This window comes from Onthophagus taurus, chromosome 3 (genome assembly GCF_036711975.1).
Source record: "Onthophagus taurus isolate NC chromosome 3, IU_Otau_3.0, whole genome shotgun sequence".
Classification (NCBI taxonomy): Eukaryota; Metazoa; Arthropoda; class Insecta; order Coleoptera; family Scarabaeidae; genus Onthophagus; species Onthophagus taurus.
Genome location: NC_091968.1, coordinates 25,697,431 through 25,719,991, shown reverse-complemented (window position 1 = coordinate 25,719,991; position 22,561 = coordinate 25,697,431). Strand labels below are relative to the sequence as shown.

At 29.6% G+C, this 22,561-nt stretch overlaps 5 protein-coding genes and 1 long non-coding RNA gene across 10 annotated transcripts in view; 3 read left to right on the top strand and 3 right to left on the bottom strand.

Moving 5' to 3' along the window:
* The window catches only part of LOC111416408 (periodic tryptophan protein 2 homolog), a 9,707-nt gene extending 9,345 nt beyond the window's left edge, over window positions 1-362 (top strand). Inside the window, exon 11 of the mRNA XM_023048414.2 lies at window positions 109-362. Coding sequence (XP_022904182.2) covers window positions 109-220 — 112 coding nt within the window. The 3' untranslated portion in view covers window positions 221-362. The remainder of the gene's footprint in view (window positions 1-108) is intronic.
* On the bottom strand, window positions 238-9,566 carry LOC111416416 (glycine receptor subunit alpha alkaliphile). The gene is made up of 8 exons (XM_023048432.2): window positions 9,490-9,566; window positions 4,919-5,039; window positions 4,694-4,870; window positions 4,326-4,636; window positions 3,799-4,166; window positions 3,623-3,739; window positions 559-651; window positions 238-415 (listed from the first exon to the last, which is right to left on the bottom strand). Exons 2-8 carry the CDS (start codon window positions 4,954-4,956, stop codon window positions 284-286), a joined length of 1,236 nt encoding a protein of 411 aa, XP_022904200.2. The 5' UTR covers window positions 4,957-5,039; window positions 9,490-9,566; the 3' UTR covers window positions 238-283.
* LOC111416410 (betaine aldehyde dehydrogenase-like) lies at window positions 5,325-9,789 on the top strand. The gene is made up of 5 exons (XM_023048419.2): window positions 5,325-5,527; window positions 7,719-8,176; window positions 8,225-8,453; window positions 8,506-9,046; window positions 9,097-9,789. Exons 1-5 carry the CDS (start codon window positions 5,435-5,437, stop codon window positions 9,699-9,701), a joined length of 1,926 nt encoding a protein of 641 aa, XP_022904187.2. The 5' UTR covers window positions 5,325-5,434; the 3' UTR covers window positions 9,702-9,789.
* On the bottom strand, window positions 9,719-22,428 carry LOC111416415 (heme A synthase COX15). Of its 5 annotated transcripts, XM_071195513.1 has the most exons (7): window positions 22,346-22,428; window positions 22,220-22,283; window positions 17,402-17,533; window positions 17,215-17,347; window positions 16,874-17,006; window positions 16,099-16,822; window positions 9,719-9,914 (listed from the first exon to the last, which is right to left on the bottom strand). In XM_071195513.1, exons 3-7 carry the CDS (start codon window positions 17,528-17,530, stop codon window positions 9,780-9,782), a joined length of 1,254 nt encoding a protein of 417 aa, XP_071051614.1. In that variant the 5' UTR covers window positions 17,531-17,533; window positions 22,220-22,283; window positions 22,346-22,428; the 3' UTR covers window positions 9,719-9,779. The 5 variants fall into 5 exon arrangements, with proteins under 5 accessions (XP_071051614.1, XP_071051613.1, XP_071051615.1 ...); XM_071195512.1 differs by lacking the exons at window positions 22,220-22,283; window positions 22,346-22,428 and adding an exon at window positions 17,596-17,903; XM_071195514.1 differs by lacking the exons at window positions 22,220-22,283; window positions 22,346-22,428 and adding an exon at window positions 17,643-17,903.
* LOC139429596 (uncharacterized) lies at window positions 15,001-16,092 on the bottom strand. Its single transcript, XR_011640158.1, has 2 exons — window positions 15,600-16,092; window positions 15,001-15,539 (listed from the first exon to the last, which is right to left on the bottom strand). It is a non-coding gene; the product is annotated as an uncharacterized lncRNA (long non-coding RNA).
* Window positions 20,522-21,879, top strand: LOC139429593 (uncharacterized). Its single transcript, XM_071195508.1, has 2 exons — window positions 20,522-20,779; window positions 20,848-21,879. Exons 1-2 carry the CDS (start codon window positions 20,675-20,677, stop codon window positions 21,757-21,759), a joined length of 1,017 nt encoding a protein of 338 aa, XP_071051609.1. The 5' UTR covers window positions 20,522-20,674; the 3' UTR covers window positions 21,760-21,879.
* Window positions 22,429-22,561: the final 133 nt, after the last annotated feature.

The following is a 22,561-nucleotide window of genomic DNA, read 5'->3' as shown; positions in this document are numbered from 1 at the left end:
ATTGCAAGTATGCAACCAATATCGCAAATCGCGTAGTGTGATATTGGTTGCATAATTGCAATGATGACAATTTTCCTTATTTTTTTCTTAACCTTATTTGATTTTTAGATGTGATTTTAATAAATATACGATGCAATACATATCGAGACAAGGCGAATTAACCTCAAAGAAAATTGATGTGAATCCGTTTTCAGAGGAAATGGATCAAGATATTGATTAGGTTTAAATAAATAAAGCTTCTAATTTGCCGTTTTTATTTAAAGATTACCATCTTAAGTTTTATTTATGTCTGAGGTTGACTGTGAATTAGCAAAACGGGGAAATAAATCGATACGAAAATTAAATAAAGAGTTGGAAAAACCGTTCTTGCCTTTTTATCGATTTCAACCCATAATAAAACCTCTTCACCACGATCCTATTATAAAAAAATGATATAAATAATCGTTCTAATACTAATAAGTGCAAATATTAATTTAATTTTGCTAATTAATTAAAATAGCTAAATTTGTGGTTCATTAAAAGCATAAAGCGATGAATAATAATAAATAATAAACTTACATTGAGCCAATATAACCTGAATTTTCCATGCTTGGCTTCTAATGGTTGATATTTTTTTTCGATTCCTTCATTCCACTGCGAAATTTGTAGTTCCTACAAAAAATATAACAAATATATATTATAAATTGAAAAAATCGACGATTATTTTTTAATCGACGCGAAATGACCCAAAAACGTTAAAAATTAAAAAAATAGAATGGAAAAGTGTAGAACATACCGAAAAATCACTTTAATGTATCGATGTGACGTCAAAAGCAATGTTAAACATGCATTTTCGTATTAAACGTTAATTTTTAAATAAATTAAGTAAATTTCTCTCAAAGAACCAAAAAGTTCGAACTTTCAACTATTAATTTTGACATATTTGTCAACTCCATAAAAAATCCTTTAAAATGAGTCCAAACTCGACATATTTAACTTTGATATTAATGGAGATACAATCACTTCCGGTTTGAAACGTCAACGTCAATTTTGACATATTTGTCATAATCATTAAAAAACCTTTAAAATGAGTCCAAAGATGACGCACTTATCTCAAAAAACAAAAAAGTTTGAATAAAAAATGTTAAACCCGAAATTAGCAACAATGAAGATAGCAATTTAATTTTTAAATATTAATACCAACCTTAATTTTTAATTTTTTTTTATTATAAATTTGTTTTTGTGACAAATATTAAAACATTTTATAAAAATTAAGAATATGTCAAAATAACATTGACATTCTTAACCGGAAGTTGACCATAACTTCATTAATATTGAAGATAAATATGTCGTGTTTGTACTCATTTTAAAGGATTTTTAATGACGATTACAAATATGTCAAAATTGAGGTTGACATTTTAAACCTGAAATTAGTTATCATATAATAGACAAATGAATAACTTCATGATGTATTCTTTATTAAAAAACCTTTAAAATGAGTCCAAAGATGACGCACTTACCTCAAAAAACAAAAAAGTTAGAATAAAAAACGTTAAACCCGAAGTTAGCAACAATGAAGATAGCAATTTAATTTTTAAATACTAATACCAACCTTAATTTTTGATTTTTTTTTATTATATTTTTGTTTTTGTGATAAATATTAAGACATTTTATAAAAATTAAGAATATGTCAAAATGACATTGACATTTCAAATTGGAAGTTGCTTATATCTCGAGTAATATTGGAATTAAACGTATCATGTTTGGACTCATTTTAAAGGATTTTCCACGACGATCACAAATATGTCAAAATTGACGTTGACATTCCTAACCGGAAGTTGACCATAACTTCATTAATATTGAAGATAAATATGTCGTGTTTGTACTCATTTTAAAGGATTTTTAATGAAGATTACAAATATGTCAAAATTTTTCCAAGTTCCTTAATATTTCTTTTGTTAAAAAAGGAGCGTTCTTAAATTTTAACCTGTAAACTTGTAACACTTCGTCTTTAATTTCATCTTACAACTTTTTAAACTTTAATTTTGTAAATTAGTAACTAATAATCTGATTTCGACTTTGATGTACGATCTTTCTTAACAAAAGAAAAAGAAATATTAAGAAACTCGTTTGTAAAATGGGTAGGATGAGGGATGTTAATCTATTTGTATAGTCTCTGAATTCTAAACAGGGTGATTCTCAACCTATACGCGTAAATTTGGGACTTTATTCCTCATAACAAATAATGACTAATAGGTGAAAAAAATTGTAGCAGAAGTGTTTTAGTTTCCTAGATATCGGTGAAATTTACTTTCAATGATGAATACATAAAACATTTTAAAATAATTGAGGTCGAGCGATCGGGGTGGCCAGGCGATTCGACCACCTAAAAGTGTGGTGGAGCACCATCTTGAAGAACCACATAATTTGTCCAACATCAAGCGCAATATCTTCGAGCAGCCCTGGGAAATTATCGTGCATTAATCGGTTATACAGAATGATAGGGCCAATAAGTAGTTAGTTCACAATTCCAGGCTTATAAATTCATAGAAAGTCTTTGTTGAAAATGTGTTCGGCGAGTATTCTCCACGGCCCAATAATGCGTTAACGTAAAATGTTATTAGAAAAGTTTGGGTTCAGCTGATACTGATGTAGCAACCACTAGCAAAATTGTACTTGAGGGAGATGATCCACTGGTAGTAGGACTTGTACATCTTGCACATGATATGGATAGAGTTGGTTGTGCCTCAATATTCGCCAAATTATGGATTGTGATACCCCATGTTGCTCTGCAAGTATCCTAGTACTTAGACCAGACTGATCTCTTCCTTGACATGAACAATTCTCACAACATCTGCTCCTCAATTTTGCCCAAGCCTCGGTCAAATATTGCCATTTTCTCTACCATGTAAAAAGGATTCATGTGCCGGATTATATCTCTCTGGAAAGCTTTCTGCATAGAGACGAACCGCAAGTACAAAATTTTGCCGTGATTCCCCGTATTTGGTATTCCCCAAAATTGTGCACCATAATTTTTGTAGTGTTTAAATGTCACAATGACACAAGCGTACTTAAACAACAGTTGTTAAAATTGCAGTTGTTTATCACCATCATAGTTTCAAGTAATTTCTGTACATTCTTAAAATTAAAAAACTTTTGCTAACATTTTTTTCACCAATTAGGCATTATTTGTCATGAGAAATAAATCCCCAAGTTTATTAAACCAGTTGAAAAGTACAAAATGAAACTATAGATAATTTTCTTCAAAAATTTTTACACAAAACATCATTTTGACTCTAATATTTGCGATTAAATTTATGCCATGGCTTACAGAAACACCCTGTATAATCGTAAAACGACTGACCAAGCGGATTCTGTGCTTGTGATCAGTGTTTTGTGATAAAAATAGATAGGCGCCAAACAATTTTCAATAGTTTGAGCCTCTCTATTCTGAGAAGTCATATTTTTAGAGAGATGAAAACGAAAATACCGTTTTTCTCAACATTGTTCATTTGTGGCTTAGTCAAGTGATGCATAACGCGGTCCAATTATAACATAAATAAGTTTTTTAATAAAAAAAAACTGATTAAAGAAAAATTTGAGGTTATGTTTACTTTTTTTAGGTTATTCTGCAAATTCTTACCTTAAATTCTTGTTTCTTCAACATCCGATATTTCTCATCTAAAACTTTAATAATTACAAATTCCCCTAATGCGGAGAAAACGAAGAACATACACATTGCCATCCAAATATCCAAACTCTATAAAAAACATAAATAAGAAATTATTTTTGTGATGTTTTTGTAATAAGATTACTTACTTTAATATAAGCAACTGGTGGAATATCAGATCTTAAAGCTGTAAACATCGTGACTAATGTTAAAAGACATGTAACCATTAACGTAACTCTCGCCGGGATTGCATCCAATCCTAACCAAAAACTGAACCATGATAAAATAACGATTAATGTTGAAGGTGCAAACGTTTGGATTAAATGGTGCCCAATTTGGCGTTCGAAACGAAAATAAACCACCAATCGCGAAAAATTCCCATTTTTTTCACCGGTTTGAACGTATTTATGTTCTAACCTCACTTTTCCGACGTTATATTGCAGCAGCTTTAATTCCGGGCTGATTACCACTCCAGGATTTAACCAATTTAAAATCATTTTTGAGTTATCGTATGCAACTAAAACAAATAAAATAAAAATGTTATTTCATATATAAAAATAATAAATAAAATTAATAAATTCTTTAAACATCAACAATAAAGGTATGCAACCAAACACACATCGGTAAAATAAATTTCTTTTCGACGTTTAAAGAATTTTTAATAAACTTTTCTTACAACTTTCAATATTTAATGGACAAACTTGCGTGTCCATCGGATAAAATTTAAATTCCATTTGGCACGCGACTATTGCGTGCATTCTAGCCGAATATCGGACCGTTTTATTTCGAAATAAAGTGACGGATGAGAATTTTTGGTTCAACGTGGCGATTTCGACCACCTTCGAATTTAAAAAGTAAAGATCCGGCTGCCAAAGATTATCGAAGAATTGCGAGGGAAGCGTTACGTATTCATCGCCGTATTCGAAAACTTCCTCCGGGATTCTTAAACGCGAATCTTGCCATTGTTGACGTAAAAACATGTCCATTCTGTCAAAATAAAACGTCACTTTAGTTTGACATGGATATAAAAAAATAATTTTTTACCTAAAATCCATATCTTCAACGTTAATCGAGTTAATATCGATTACGGTCATGCAAAAATCGACTTCTAATGGTTTTCCTTTTAAGGTGGGTGGTCTAACTTCTTTTAAATAATAATCTGGGATGACGGTTTTATTTTTAGCGTTTTTACCATTTGGGATTATTCCACCGCATAAATCGCTTTAAATAAATTAATATTATTTTATTTTGTAAAATGAAAATACTTACGTTAATAAGAATAGAAGTAAAACAACTTGCAACTTCATGGTATTGGCACGTTTTAAACTGAATCGTTGTATAACGAGCAAAAAATTACCCACAGGAGCATAACTTGGCGATTAACAAATTGCTAATAACACAGAAAGACATCTTATATAGGAAAATGACAATTATGGGCTTTATAAAAGAAACCGTTTTAATCCGTATTAGTCATTTCCTGGCCAAAAAATTATTAGATCAAAAAACATTTCGTAAATGAGATAACGACAGTATTTCATTTCTTCAAATAATACGATTAATAAATAAAAAAAATACCTTAAAAAGGTTTAAATTAAAAAATATATATAAGCGACATCTTTTATCAAATAACCAAATTGATTATATTGACAAATTTTTTTAGGTTATGTTAATATAACCTAAAAAAATGTTTTTAATTAAAAATAACCTTATCGCTCTTAAAAACTTTCGACTTTCAAGAGATAACAAACCCATCATGTGCGATAACTCATCAAATTGTGGAGAGAAATGGCTTTGAAAACTTTAAATAAAACGAAAATTGGTGATGTTTTCAAAAAGATGGATTATCAAAGTGTTCCGATTGATATCTCAAAAGCACAGGTAAAATAAATATATTTATATATAATCAAGGAAAAATTCAAGAATCATCATGTGGCTTAAAAATCGACAATTTTTTTTTAATTAATGTGAAATGATAAAACTAAAATTGATAACTAGAAACTTTCGGGTTAAGTCGTGCGTCTTTTGAAAAAGTATTTGACGTTTAGAATGCTAAGTTCGAAGTGATATAATGTGAAATGACACACAAAACACGTTAAATATAAAAAAAAAGTGTGGAACGTAACCGAAAAATCACGTTAAAATTATTAATTATTAGATAACTAACTTCAGGTTTAAAATGTCAACCTCAATTTTGACATATTTGTAATCTTCATTAAAAATCCTTTAAAATGAGTACAAACACGACATATTTATCTACAATATTAATGAAGTTAGTTACAACTTCCGGTTAAGAATGTCAACGTCAATTTTGACATATTTGTAATCGTCGTGGAAAATCCTTTAAAATGAGTCCAAACATGATAGGTTTAATTCCAATATTACTCGAGATATACGCAACTTCCAATTTGAAATGTCAATGTCATTTTGACATATTCTTAATTTTTATAAAATGTCTTAATGTTTGTCACAAAAACATAATAAAAGAAAATCAAAAATTAAGGTTGGTATTAATATTTAAAAATTAAATTGCTATCTCCATTGTTGCTAACTTCGGGTTTAATGTTTTTTATTCTAACTTTTTTGTTTTTTGAGGTAAGTGCGTCGTCTTTAGACTCATTTTAAAGGTGTTTTTAATAAAGAATACATCATGAAAGAACACCATGAAGTCGTCAATTTGCCTATTATATGATAACTAACTTCAGGTTTAAAATGTCAACCTCAATTTTGACATATTTGTAATCTTCATTAAAAATCCTTTAAAATGAGTACAAACACGACATATTTATCTACAATATTAATGAAGTTAGATACAACTTCCGGTTAAGAATGTCAACGTCAATTTTGACATATTTGTAATCGTCGTGAAAAAATCCTTTAAAATGAGTCCAAACATGATACGTTTAATTCCAATATTACTCGAGATATAAGCAACTTCAGGTTTAAAATGTCAATGTCATTTTGACATATTCTTAATTTTTATAAAATGTCTTAATATTTGTCACAAAAACATAAATATAATGAAAAAAAATCAAAAATTAAGGTTGGTATTAATATTTAAAAATTAAATTGCTATCTTCATTGTTGCTAACTTCAGGTTTAATGTTTTTTATTCTAACTTTTTTGTTTTTTGAGGTAAGTGCGTCGTCTTTAGACTCATTTTAAAGGTGTTTTTAATAAAGAATACATCATGAAAGAACACCATGAAGTCGTCAATTTGTCTATTATATGATAACTAACTTCAGGTTTAAAATGTCAACCTCAATTTTGACATATTTGTAATCTTCATTAAAAATCCTTTAAAATGAGTACAAACACGACATATTTATCTACAATATTAATGAAGTTAGGTACAACTTCCGGTTAAGAATGTCAACGTCAATTTTGACATATTTGTAATCGCCGTGGAAAATCCTTTAAAATGAGTTCAAACATGATACGTTTAATTCCAATATTACTCGAGATATAAGCAACGTCCGATTTGAAATGTCAATGTCATTTTGACATATTCTTAATTTTTATAAAACGTCTTAATATTTGTCACAAAAACATAAATATAATGAAAAAAATCAAAAATTAAGGTTGGTATTAATATTTAAAAATTAAATTGCTATCTTCATTGTTGCTAACTTCGGGTTTAATATTTTTTATTCTAACTTTTTTGTTTTTTGAGATAAGTGCATCATGTTTGGGCTCATTTTAAAGGTCTTTTAATGAAGATGACAAATATGTCAAAATTGACGTTGACGTTTCTAACCGGAAGTGATTGTATCTCCATTAATATCAAAGTTAAATATGTCGAGTTTGGACTCATTTTAAAAGATTTTTTATGGAGTTGACAAATATGCGTTATGTTTGGACTCTCAAAGGTTATTTTACGAAGATTACGAATAATAATAATAATAAAATTAAAGTTCATATTGACAACTGAAAGTTTTTTTCACCCGAATATTTCTAGTTCTCGTTCTAGTTTTAGTACAATAAAAATATGCAACATGTCACTAGAACTAACATTAGACCTAGAACGTGAATTATACCATAATCAATTTAAATCATATTAAAAATGTTACAGAAATGGCTTGTTGACACCAATTATTTTGTAACGGAATACGACGATTTAAAGAAAACGTTTGAAAAAATTAAAGAGAATACGGAATGGAAAAATTTTTCCAATCCTAAAAAAACCGAATGTCTTTATCAATTTTCTAAAGAAATCGAATCAAACACTGACATTTTATGCCAATTTAAGTATGCGTTACGAAGAGTTTTGCCAAAAGACACCAAAATCGGTTTGGAACAATTAAATAATTATCTACAATATTATTCCACTTTAATCGAGGACCAACATGTAGATGAAGTAAACGATGAAAATGTCGTACTTTGTTGTATTGATACAAAATATGAAATTTCATTAGCGGAATTAGGTTATGTGCTGGGTTCAACACTTGCTGGGGGGCGTAATATAATATTTACTGGCAATCAGGATTCTTGGTTTTTAAATTATTTAATTGACCTTTCAATTAAAGCCGGGTAATAAATGATATGATTAAAAAATAAAAATTAATTGCATTTTTTTAGAATTCCTGAAGAAACTATCAATTTCATTTGCACTAAAAGTAACGATTTACAACAATTATGTTCTAAACAAATCCAAAAAAACATAAAAATTGACGATATTGAAGAATTCAACGATAAAAAAGTTTTAATAACCCCTAATTTAAAAGGATCCATGATTATTTTTAACGATTCCGATCTTGATTCAGCTGTCGAAACGGCTGTTAAAGCAATTTGGGGTTCATGCGGATTGGTATGGATAATTTAAAAATGATGATTTAATTTTGTTTAATTTTTTGATGTAGTTACCATGGTCAATCGATACATTATTGGTTCAAGAGGATATTGTGAAAAAATTTAGTGACAAATTAAAAATTCGATTAAAAAAATTAGAGTTGAATGAGTTTTCAACGAATTCAGACGATATCTCCTTCTTTTACTCAGACGATTTTAAAGGAAATCTTGACAAAATGGAAAAAGAAGCGAAATCGCAAGGAATCGAAATTTTTAAAGCCAAAGAAACCAATAACACCAAATTAATAGTTCCAACATTATTTATCGGCGGAAAAGTTTCGGGGAATAAAATCATGTCAGAAATAAACATCCAACCAACAGTAGGAACTATTTTAGCGTTCCGAACACCAAAAGAAGCGATTAATTTAGCTAATAATAACCGACAAGGTCTCGCGGTTTCATTATGGTCCCAAAATATTAGTTTAATTAATGAAGTTGTACGAAAAATTGATGTCGGAACGATTTGGGTTAACTGCCATGGTGTTATTAAAGGTAGTGTGGGATTTACAACGAGAAAATATGAAGGGATTGGTTATTTTGGTGGTTATGAAGGTAAATTTTCACTGATTTTCGCCACAAATTAATTATTAATTAATTTTTAGGTTATTACGAATTTAACGAATTAATTGAAGTTAAAACCACCCAAAATCAAAAAACTTCATCACAAATTTTATCACAATCAAAAAAAGCTCAAGATTCATGGAATAAATTGCCGTTTAAATCACGAGCGGAGAAAATTTTTAAGATTGTTCGTAATAATTCCGAATGGATGAGCTCCTTTTATAAAGCGGTTAATAACCTGGATACTATTAATACATCCCAAATTATTGATAACTTTGATTTGAAGAGTTATCGCGACCCAATTGGAGTTGTAATTATTAATAAGTCGGATAAAACCGTGCCTGATTTAGTTTTAGGGGCCTTATTACTTGGAAATTCTGTTTTAATCGTCGAAAATAATAACAATTTCATTACGGAATTAATTAAAAATTTACCTTTGGGCGTTTTTGGAAGTGTTTCATCGTCAGAACTCGCATTGGAAAGTTTAAAACAATCCGTTGTTGTAATCGGCGGGGAAAAACCAGTTCCTAGAAGTTTTCTTACACAAAAAATGTACGATTATAAAAGCGGCGATTTATATAAGTTTATAATACGCAGATGTACCATTAAAAAGAATGTTTGGGTTGATGTCGGAGATTCTTTTTAATCTTGAGGTATTAATGGTTAAAATAAAACCGATTAATTTTTTATTGTAACAATTTCTTATTAATTAAAAAATAAAAACTTACACTTTCGGTAACTTTTTTAATTCGTGCGTCAACCAAACAGCCGTTGATAATAAAATTAATGATCCACTTTGATGACTCGCCGCTAAACTTGTTGGAACGTAAGTTAATAAAGTTGAAATTCCCAAAGCGACCTAAAAAGAAATAATTACTTAACTCACTAGTGCATAAAATTATTCTTTTGATCAAAATAATATATTATACGAGCATTATTAATTATGCCACTCACTACGCTTTTGACATAAACTTAACCTTATAGCTCATTATATGTGAGTACAATATTATACTTTGTCCATGACTACTGTTGAAATTGATTCCATAAATTTACTTTTTAAATACATTTTTGAATAAAGTTAAACGTCAATGTGACACAAATTCAATATTACCAACCGTAACTAACTTCACAACAATTTGTCAAAATTAAATGTCAATTTTATGAAACGTCATGTTCTTTTTACGAAAATTAATTAATATAGGAATAAATAAAAAATATGAATAATATAAATAAAATAATAATAAAAAAATATAGAATAATATAATAAAATACTTTTAGTATTTTTTAGAATGATATCGTTCAAAACAGTATTTAGGATATAGGCCAATAACACACTTTATACACATAAAATTTGACTTTTTTGTACAATGTTTACATCGTCGATCTGTCTCAGAGAAGCGAATCAAATAACCAATGTTATCATAACGGATTGCTAGCAATGGCTCAGATACAGTAGTTTTCCCTCTTCGCTCCCCAAAGCCATATGATGTTAATAAGCTGAGTTCTATGTATCGCCGAAATACCAGTAATGAAAAACAGTTTATATTATTAGGGTTCAATTTCTTCATAAGGAGCCACCCATTAACAACTGAAGTATCTAACAGAAATGAAAACATTGGCCAGTACCACTTTCTAAGTCTCATTCGTGTTCTGTATACTGCAACAAGTTCATCTAATTTATTCACCCCACCCATTCCTTTATTATAGCTTGTTACCATTTCGGACTGCTCTAAGGCTCTATAAGACCTACTTTCCTCACCTACAACAGTCCCACAGTAGTAGATACATACAGAACCTTCAAGATCTACACTGATGGTTCAAAAAGACGGAATGGTGCAGGCGCTGGGATCTTTTCTCACGATCCTCAGATTTGCCTCTCGGAAACTTTAGGGACAAGTACCATCATCATACAAGCAGAATTGGCCGCTATTAAACTTGCTGCTGACTGCATTTTGATTCCAACAAGCGAGGTAAATATTTTATTATTTTTACAGACAGTAGACAATCTGTTTTCGCTTTAAGTAGAGTAATGATAACGTCTGCACTAGTAATGGATTGTCACATAGCATTGGAGGAGGCCGCGAAATATAATATATAATTATAATAATTATAACATGCTGCCGGTAGAGCGCCCTGTGCACCCGAACCACTAATTACCTCCTTATTAGTTACTTATATCGAATCGATTAAGCGTATTACCCACAAAAAGTTCCTAAACGGGTGGGGTAAAACCCCGGGCTGTCATCTAGCCAAGGAATTCTTAAAATATCATTCAGCAATAACAGTTCTTCGTAGAACTTGGTAAAAGTGTCCTTCGCACTGCCACAGGTCTCCTCACGGGATACTCATAACAAGAAGCTCTCTGACCAACCTCAGAATGAGGACCTTCGGGGAGAAATGGCCAACCACAGATGATATCAGGAAAATATCCTGATGAGGCAAATTCCTAAGTTGGTTGATGTGACTAGAGTGTGTGATGGGAAGATGCGCAAGGCGTCCAATGAGGCCATACTTTCTTTGCACCACCGTGTACTGCTGGATACAGATTTCCTTGAATGTTGGTAACCATGGTAACCACTCTGTTGAACAAGTAATATTTCATCAATTTCTATAAACCGGTATGTACCTCTGCGTGATTTATTTCTAAACCTCGTATTGGGGAAAGGACATTTTTCTTTTCGATTTGGGCGTATTGTACCTGTCGCACATATTTTTTTCTTCTTCAGATAACAAAGTAAACGAACACATTTTCTCCAATTCCAGCTTTATTTATTAGGTCTAAAACGACATTTCCTCCAAGTCTAAACTTATTTTCATTTCTTTTAGAACATTTTCCTGTATACAGGGGGTGTCTCAAGTTTTTGTAGCAGGACTTTAACAGTCGATAGATCTTTTAAAATTAACACAAAAACTTTATATAAACATAGATCGACAAACGCTTTGTTTTGGAGATACAGGATGTTCAAATTTAATTTTTTAATAATTAAAATATCCATAATTTTTCTGACAGTATATTTTTGGGTTTTTTGGATAAAAATTTTTATTCTGTGTACTTTTTTAAACAAAAAAGGTAGTCTTATCAAACTGCGCTAAAGTTGATCGTTTTCAAGATAATCCGTTTGTTATTATTCGATATAGACCAATATAAGACCAATATGAGCTGTCAAAGTTAAGCCAAAAATTTACATTTTCTCTTTTATTTCGGGTATAAGTAAACCGTAGAATTTGAAATTTTGTATGTATGTACTACTGGTTAATACCTTATTTTCAACAATACCTTAAACTTCCCTAGCGCCCCCTTGATTTTTTTTATAAGAACTTTTTAACGCTGTGGAATATTAACATAAAAAAATATGGCTTGTAAAGCTCATTATTTAGTGGTACTTTTTTGTCTCTTTAGTATTTTTCTTAAAGTTAATAGTTTCCGTATAAAAAATAAAATATCGTGCTATGTACCGCTATGTGCCGCCATGTTTAGCTAAAATTATTCTAAAAGTTGGTTTTGAGAACTAGTAAGTTTCATTTACGGTGAATCCTCATAATTGTTGATGATTATTAATAATTTTTGACTGTTATTAAACAAGAGTATCTATTTTTTAGTAGTGTTTAAAACAACGAAATTTGTTCAGAGATGAAAATCACAGTTAATTGGTGTTATTTAGTTAATACTAGATCCTAGAAAGTGCACAACTTCCATAGGCAGCTATAAAGAAATTTTTTTTTAATAATAGCAGCGCTTTACAGTACAATGTAGAATTTTTTATTTTTTTACGCTAAAACTATTATCTTTAAGGAAAAAACTAAAGAGACACAAAAATACCAGTAATGAATAAGCTTTACAACCCATATTTTTTTATGTTAATATTCCATGGCGTTAAAAAGTGGTTATAAAAAAATCAAAGGGGTTATAATTCATTCCCTTAGAGGGCGCTAGGGAAGTTTAAGGTATGGTTGAAAATAAGGTATTAACCAGTAGTACTTTATACATACAAAATTTCAAATTCTACGGTTTACCTATACCTGAAATAAAAGATAAAATGTAAATTTTTGGCTCAACTTTGACCAATTTGCTCGAAAACAAAAAAGTTGCGACCGTATGTTTATACAGGGTGAGTCAGAAAGAATGGGAAGTCCGAATACCGGCGATACTAGACACCAAAATATGATGATTTAACGTAACATCTCTTATACTTATAACTAAATGTCAGTAGTTTTCGAGGCATAGGGTGTTGAAAGTTAAATTCTTATTTCGAAATTTCTTGATAATTTTGAAGGTTTTTGTACTATTAATATAAAATTTGGTAGTTTTATGTTTTCGAGCATGAGAAATACAAATTTGAAACTTGTTTTGTTATTGCTCGTAGAGGGCGCTAGATACACGCTGCTCGTTTGATAAATCAAATCATAAGTTTTTTGGCTCGACAGCTACGACCAATAAGAGCTGCAAATCACAAAGAGCATTCAATTTTACATAAAAAAGGTACTCTTATTTAAATTGTCTAAGTCTATCGGTTTTCGAATTATTTACTTTTAAATGTATTTTTTCTTCTAAAATATTTATTTTTGAACATAAGCAAAGTTGGCTTATTTTTGCGCTGATGTTTCGACAATTGCTTGTTAATTGTCAACATTGATCTAATTTCCGCGTGCAATAATCATTTTTACCAACAATAAAATTATTACCAATTTGAAAATGCCACGACATAATGAGTTTTCTAATAGTGAAAAATCCAGATTTAAATCCACTAGAATTTTGAAAGTGGTCACAATATTCTATTGTTATTCATTAATTGTTATTGTTATCGATTATTATTGTTACTAATTGCTATAGTTACTGTGTTATTGATTTTAAATGTTTACCTTAAAATTACTTTGAAACAATTAAAAGCAGATAACTTGGAAACCAGTAGACTTAGACAATGTAAACAAGAGTACCTTTTTTGTGCAGAATTGAAAACTCCTTCAGATTTTTGGTTCTAATGGGGTCATACACACTTATTAAATTTAGAGAAAATTTTTATGTCAAACGATATATGCAAGTATATGCATGAACACAAAGTAATAGAAATATTATGATTAATTTTATATTTTGCGTAATTTGAAGTGAAAAATAGCAAATATTCAAACGAAATAATTTCGCGGCTTTTCTGTGACGTAGGAACCGCACTGCCTAAAACAAGTTAAATTATCCGTTAGATAGCGCTTGCGGTGTGACAGTGTCAAAATAAAACCATGGATGTAATAGAGTGTCTCTATTACATCCATGAACAAAACATAATAAACATAACCTACAAACACTCTATCTCTTTTCAATACAACCTAAATGACGTTCATCTCTTTCTCGCATTTGAGCGGGGAGCAGGGGACGCAAAAGCGAGAATCGTACGTCATCAACGCGGGAATTTTAAAAGCGCAAATGGGTATATAAATTTTCAATAATTTTTTTAACAATGACTTTGTTCGAAAATAAAAAAAAGAAAAATAACGGTAACTATATTTTTATATAAACTTTCAGAAAATATAATAAAAAAAAAATCGTGTATGACCCCATTCACTATACCTCAACTGATAAAATAGTCATGACTTGATATCTCAAACGTACAGTGTGCATCTAGCGCCCTCTACGAGTAATCACAAAACAAATATCAAATTCGTATTTCTCATGCTCGAAAACATCTAACTACCAAATTTTATGTTAATAGTACAAAAACCTTCAAAATTATCAAGAAATTTCGAAATAAAAATTTAACTTTCAACAACCTGTGTATTAAAAACCACCGACTTTTGTATAAGACATCTTAGGTTAAATCGTCATATTTTGGTGTCTAGTGTCTCCGGTATTCGGATTTCCCATTCTTTCTGACTCACCCTGTATAAAAAACATGTGTTATTTTGGCAAATACTACGTCCTAGTAAAATTTCCGCTTAAAAACTGAACCACCCTGTATATCCTTCACTTGCATATAGAGACCAATTTTTAAATCCAAATCTCACAGGTTTACCTTTCATCTATGGATATGTTTTCTTCCAGTCCACCATGTTTTTTAACGTTTTCATTAAGTTTTGAAGAATGTTTCGTAGAATTGTTGGCACATCACCTTGACTCTTCCACATCATTCGTTTATTCGGGTATTTGCCATATCCAGATAGTAACATACAATTATTGTTGAGTTTATTGTTTTCTTGCTGGGCGTATATGTTTGTTACAAAAATAATTTATAATAATCCAATTGATTTTCTCCGTGGTCGGCTTCTTTGGAATGTTTCCTGGGGTCGCATGAGATGTTGCAAGAACACAATGGAGTATGTAGTATCTTCACGCCAATTACTCTTCTTTTGGCGCTTTTGATGATTTTGATGTTGAAGAGGGAATATGTAAGTGGTAGAAGATCTTTCTCATCAAAATCGTCATCAGATTCATGAAACTCAACATCACATTGTTGGTTTAGTATGCCTTTCGATAAATCCTCTTCCGTTTCGGCTCCTTGGTCATCAGGTAGCGTAATGTATATGTTTACATGATCATTATCCATATTATACATACCTGTTGCTGCGTTTATTATGTTGTTCAAATTCCATGGCACCAAAACCACACAAATCGCCATTTTTTTATTATATGACATTTGAGTAACAAATGCAGCGCGCAAGTAATTGGCAGGTGGCGCCAATTATCAATGAATTAAACTAAAGTCCCTAGATTTACAAAGTACCGCGGTTCATGACGCCTGTATTCGAGCCAAAATGGCGGTTTGACAACTTGTCACTGCATCTCACCGCTTATTTACAAAAATATTGCCGTCCTGTTACCTTTGGAGTTGCAAAAATAGCAGTAAGAAGAAGGGCTTTCGACTCTTAAGAGTACCACGAGAAAAAAGAAAGGAATTTTGGGGTAATGTTATCAATAGAACGACATAGTTTTAAATTTCCCGCTTGACTTTCGAGCCAAAATGGCGGCAAACCGCGGTACTTTGTAAATCTAGGGACTTTAAATTAAACTATGCACTAATGGGTTAATTAAAGTTTTAAACAATTAAAAAAATTACCTGAAGCCAAGCGATTACAACTAAAGCATTAACAGCGTTATAAGCTCGAGGGGGTAAAATCCTCTTCTTTGACATAACCCATAAAATACTGATTAAACTGACAGTTGTGGTCCCTAATATTCGATGATTAAATTGCACCGTAGTCGGATTTTCAGTAACATTCGTCATTTTTGGTTCATAAACTAATAAATCATCAGGAATCCATTTATCAGCCATTTTTGGGAACGAATTGTACACCAATCCAGCATCTAATCCGGCCACAAAAGCCCCCGACAACGCCGTTAAAAACACCATTCCTTTACAAGAATGAGCAAACATTCTAAACTTCCTAGCGGCGATTAAAACTTCTTTTGAATTAAACGTTATCGTTTTTGCCGGTAATAAATGATCCAAAGCCGACCAGGCGAACAAAGTATATAAAATAAGTGCTAAACTTAAATGTGCTGCTAAACGGTATTGTGATACTCTTGGAACGTCGCTTTGGGAATGAAAACGATCTTCTAATCCTGATTTAACCATGTACCATCCCATTAAACCTTGAGCAGCTATTAATCCGCCAAAACAAAGAACGCGAAACTTCATTGGGCCAGAAAAGTAACCTTTCGACCAAAAATATGCAGCGGGAAATAAAAATATTGCTCCTATTGCTCTTCCCCACATACGATGAGTAAATTCCATGTACCAAATAAATTTAAAATCGGATAATGTGATATCTTTGTTTTTTCTAAAAAAATTATTAAATAAATAAATTAAAAAACAATTTAGGTTAATTTACATTTTAAATTCGGGGTATTGTTGATATTTTTCAAATTCATCAATCCATTCTTGTTCATTCCGAGGCATCTTTTCACCTAATAACCTCCAAGTTACCATGGAAAGTCCAGATTCGGTTAAACGAGTTACTCCACCTAATTAAAAAAATAAATAAAAATTGATTTTAGTACTATATCATGCAAATACCTGATTTATATTACTTAGGATTAATAAAAATAATTTTTAGGTTATGATTTAATAATCAAAAATAATTAATTTTTATTTAAGATTTTTTAGTTTTCTCAACAACCTCTTCCATAACAGTATAAATTCCTTTTAATACGCAATTATAACCGGTTATACCTAATACTACGGCCCCAAAAACCATTCCTCCGCAAGTCATCAACCAATATCCAACAGCTTTTTTTCCTTTCGTTGAAGAATCCGATTTTAAACGTAACGAAATCGTCTCGGATTGACGAGCCGATGGTGGTAACTAAAAGTTATTGCGTTAAAATACGTTTAAGATTAATTAAAAAAAAATTCTAACCTTAAAATTCGTTTTTTGGAAGTTTCCGAAAATTCCTCGAAATGCATTTTGATTCGAAACGTTTGGAGATGTTAGAAATTGTTTGATTGGGGGCAAAATGAAACGGGATGTCCTTACTAAATTTAACATCACCTAAAAAGAAATTTTATTAGAATATGTTAAATAAAAGTAAAATAACTAAAATCTTGACTGACGCGAAACCGGCTAAAGCTAAATGATTCTAGTTTTAATTGTTATTCACCGCTAAATTGTTGTATATTTTTATTGATGTAGTTGGAAGGTTATTAGAAAAGTACGTACTTCGAAAAATCCTATTATATAGTAGAATTTAGGATTAGTAGAACTAGAATCATTTAGGTTGGGTTAATTTTTGTTTGGGTTTAAGTTTGAACTGAGATAGAGCTCGTTGTCCTCTCCTTACAAATAACCACCAAAATTGCCAAGATTTTATTAAATTTCTTTCATATTTATAAACACGTTATCAAATAACCAACATTGCAACAGTAATGAGTAATCAATCGTACCACAAATTACAGATTCCTGTAAAGCAATTAATAAAATGTCATAAACATTTATTTTAACACACATTTATAAAAAATAACAAGGAAATCGATCTATTAAAGTAACCCAAACAAATATAATCGTAATCATAAACATTATCAGAAATTTACATTAGATAACATCAAGTTATTTTATTGTGTTTTAGTTAGCAACAATGAAGATAGCAATTTAATTTTTAAATATTAATACCAACCTTAATTTTTGATTTTTTTTATTATATTTTTATTTTTGTGACAAATATTAAAACATTTTATAAAAATTAAGAATATGTCAAAATGACATTGACATTTCAAATCGGAAGTTAGTTATCATATAATAGACAAATGGATAACTTCATGGTGTTGTTTCATGATGTATTCTTTATTAAAAAAAACCTTTAAAATGAGTACAAACAAGACCCACTTATCTCAAAAAACAAAAAAATTTGAATAAAAAACATTAAATCCGAAGTTAGCAACAATGAAGATAGTACTTTTAATTTTATTAATACCAACCTTAATTTTTGATTTTTTTTTTATTATGTTTTGATTTTTGTAACAAATATTAAAACATTTTATAAAAATTAAGAATATGTCAAAATAACATTGACATTTCAAATCGGAAGTTGCTTATATCTCGAGTAATATTGGAATTAAACGTATCATGTTTGGACTCATTTTAAAGGATTTGTGACGACGATTACAAAAATGTCAAAATTGACGTTGACATTCTTAACCGGAAGTTAACCATAACTTCATTAATATTGCAGATAAATATGTCGTGTTTGTACTCATTTTAAAGGATTCTTAATGAAGATTACAAATATGTCAAAATTGAGGTTGAGGTTGAATATTTCTAGTTCTAGGCAGGGTTACCGCACCGAAGAAAATAAATGTACCAAAATGTACTGAATTCTGAGAGGAAATATTGGAGACCTTTTTTTTAAATCATAAGTTTAAACAAAACTTGTAAAATGTAATAGTATTACTTTATCATTTATGAACGGTATTTACTACATTCAACAACAATGTACTGATTTATATCAGACGATATCAAACGGCAACACTGGTTCTAGGTCTTGTGTTAGTTCAAGTGATAATGCTAGTGTAAAACTAGAACTAACACTAGACCTAGAGTCTCAGTTGTCAATATCAACTTTAATTTTGTTATTATATTCGTAATCTGCATAAAATAACTTTTAAAGTTAGTCCAAACATGATGCATTTCTCTCAAAAAAAACAAAAAGTTCGAACTTTCAACTATTAATTTTGACATATTTGTCAACTTCATAAAAAAGTCATTTAAAATGAGTCCAAAGTCGACATATTTAACTTTAATATTAATGGAGATACAATCACTTCCGGTTTGAAACGTCAACGTCAATTCTGACATATATGTCAACTTCATTAAAAAACCTTTAAAATGAATCCAAAGATGACGCACTTATCTCAAAAAACAAGAAAGTTAGAATAAAAAACATTAAACCTGAAGTTAGCAACAATGAAGATAGCAATTTAATTTTTAAATATTAATACCAACCTTAATTTTTGATTTTGTTTTATTATATTTTTGTTTTTGTGACAAATATTAAGACATTTTATAAAAAATAAGAATATGTCAAAATGACATTGACATTTCAAACCGGAAGTTGCTTATATCTCGAGTAATATTGGAATTAAACGTATCATGTTTGGACTCATTTTAAAGGATTTTTCACGACGATTACAAAAATGTCAAAATTGACGTTGACATTCTTAACCGGAAGTTGTACCTAACTTCATTAATATTGTAGATAAATATGTCGTGTTTGTACTCATTTTAAAGGATTTTTAATGAAGTTTACAAATATGTCAAAATTAAGGTTGACATTTTAAACCTGAAGTTAGTTATCATATAATAGACAAATTGACGATTTCATGGTGTTCTTTCATTATGTATTCTTTATTAAAAACACCTTTAAAATGAGTCTAAAGACGACGCACTTACCTCAAAAAACAAAAAAGTTAGAATAAAAACATTAAACCTGAAGTTAGCAACAATGAAGATAGCAATTTAATTTTTAAATATTAATACCAACCTTAATTTTTGATTTTTTTATTATATTTTTGTTTTTGTGACAAATATTAAAACATTTTATAAAAATTAAGAGTATGTCAAAATGACATTGACATTTCAAATCGGAAGTTGCTTATATCTCGACTAATATTGGAATTAAACGTATCATGTTTAAATATGTCAAAATTGACGTTGACACTTTTAACCGGAAGTTGACCATAATTTCATTAATATTGAAGATAAATGTCGTGTTTGTACTCATTTTAAAGGATTTTTAATGAAGATGACAAATATGTCAAAATTGAGATTGACATTTTAAACCTGAAGTTAGTTATATAGCAACTAGTTAGACTTAAATTCTATATAAAATAGAAACCAGTTGAAAAGTACAAAATCAAACTCTAGATAATTTTGAGTCGTTTAAATATTAAAAAAATTGTAATAAAAAAATGTTACTTTAATAAGTTAAATAAGTGATTTATATGTAATGATTAATTTCTCAAAAGTATTAACTTAAAAATATTTAAAAAAATAAAAATAAATAAAAGTAGGCAACCATGCGCACATTTGTGATGATCAGGTTGCATACGCACACGAAGTATTTAAAAAAAGCCGTTTAAACATAAAAACTCATAATAAAAAAAGCGGTGATTTGTAGGAAGTGATTGATATAAAACGATGAATTTTGCAATGGGAAAATTGGTTTTACTCCGAAACGGGAGCTTCAACAAAGATTTTATACAACCAGGGATAAGATTTTTGGAGAAAACAACAAAAAACCAGGTAAAAATCGTAAATGTTGATGAAACGTGTTTACATTACGTTTTTCACACCTCTCATTACGTTTACAGATTAAAATCGCCCCAATTCGACTAAATAATGTCCATGTAATAAATCGTTTTGCATATTTAATCGCCGAAAGACGAAAGTTAATGTACAAAATCATTTTTGAAAGAATCACCTTTGTAAATATAACCACAATAACTTACTTAAGTACTATAATTAATAGTAAAATAACGGATATTAATTTAAAATTAAACGTGAAGTTATTTAATAATAAGAAGCGAAAAATTTGCAAAGTTGACCAAGAAATAACCTCAAAAAAGATTTTAAAACAAAATGACAATAAAGATTTTAAAAATAATGATTTAACTTTAATTAAAATTGATAATAATAATAAAAGAAAGCGTGGTGGTTCCCCTATATTTATTAACGATTCAAAACGTTTAAAACCCATAGAGGAAATAACCCCCAATCAAAATCAAATTCGAGATGAACTCATTGATGAAAATGACCCAAAATGGTCTCATTTTCATGGTGGTTCTTTAACTCAATATTTAAAAATGATGAAACGAGAATGGGGTATACGACACCTTTCCAATAAACACTCAAATTTAACGAGAATCGTTGGTTTGAAAGGAAACGTATCGAAACCTCATTTTAAAAAATGTACATTAACTTTCACTTTGAGGATTAAAGATTTACAAAACATCGAAAGGAAATTGGTTCGTGAAATTTATTCCTTGCGCAAACAATTGGGGAAATGCCGTTATTCTTCTCAAGAATACTTTAATCTGCAAAGAAAAGTAAGAAGCTTGAGACAAAAAATGAACGAAATCGATAACCGTTTAAACGTAATGAACGAAGCTGAAAAAGAAATTAAGAAAATTAATCAGGTTTATAAACAGGATTGTCCGAGTTATCAAGAAGATGTGGAGGATTTGGTTGATTTGGATTTTTGTAAACGATTTTATACACCATGATCATAAAAATTGTAATTCTACGATTTTTTGTTATTTAGTTTTTATTTTTGTAGTTTTTGATCGAAATCTGAAAAGTTTTTTGATTATATTTTATTTGATATTATTAGATAAACGCATTAAAACTTTTTTTTTTGACAAAGATTCATTTTTATTAAGTAGATAACTGCATTACCATCATTATTAATCTTAATAATTGTATCTTTTTCCAATTACATAATTGGATTAAACATTAACAAATTATATTTATTTTATATTGATTAACGTTATTTCTTTTTTACTTCGCCTTGCTTCAATCAGATTATTATTATAATAAAAAAAAACTTTGTACCATTCACCGTAAAGATAATACCCTTAAATTTATTTTAGCGTATTAATCGTATCGATTAGAAACAGTTTTGAATTAAGTTTCGTCGATAAGACACAATTTAAATTAAAAATGCTTTAATTAAAAGGGGCTTACCGGTATATTGAGTCCAGCACAAAAAGTTAGGTTATGTTGATGTTGAATCGAATGATATTAGCTCCTGTCAAAATTATTAATGAAAAATAAATTAATTAATTACTTAATTAATGATTTTACACTTACGTTTGAGGCCAAAATGAAAAAGATTGGGTTTTCCTACTGTGTGGCGTAATAATTCTACGAAAAATAATTTTTTCTAAAAATCTGCATTACCGACCATAAATAATTAGAATTTTTGAAAATATTGTTAGATTATTAATTTATTGTGTATTAAATTATAATTGATTATATTAAAAGTAAATGGACTTAAAATTGGATTGAAAATTGAAGGAAAATATA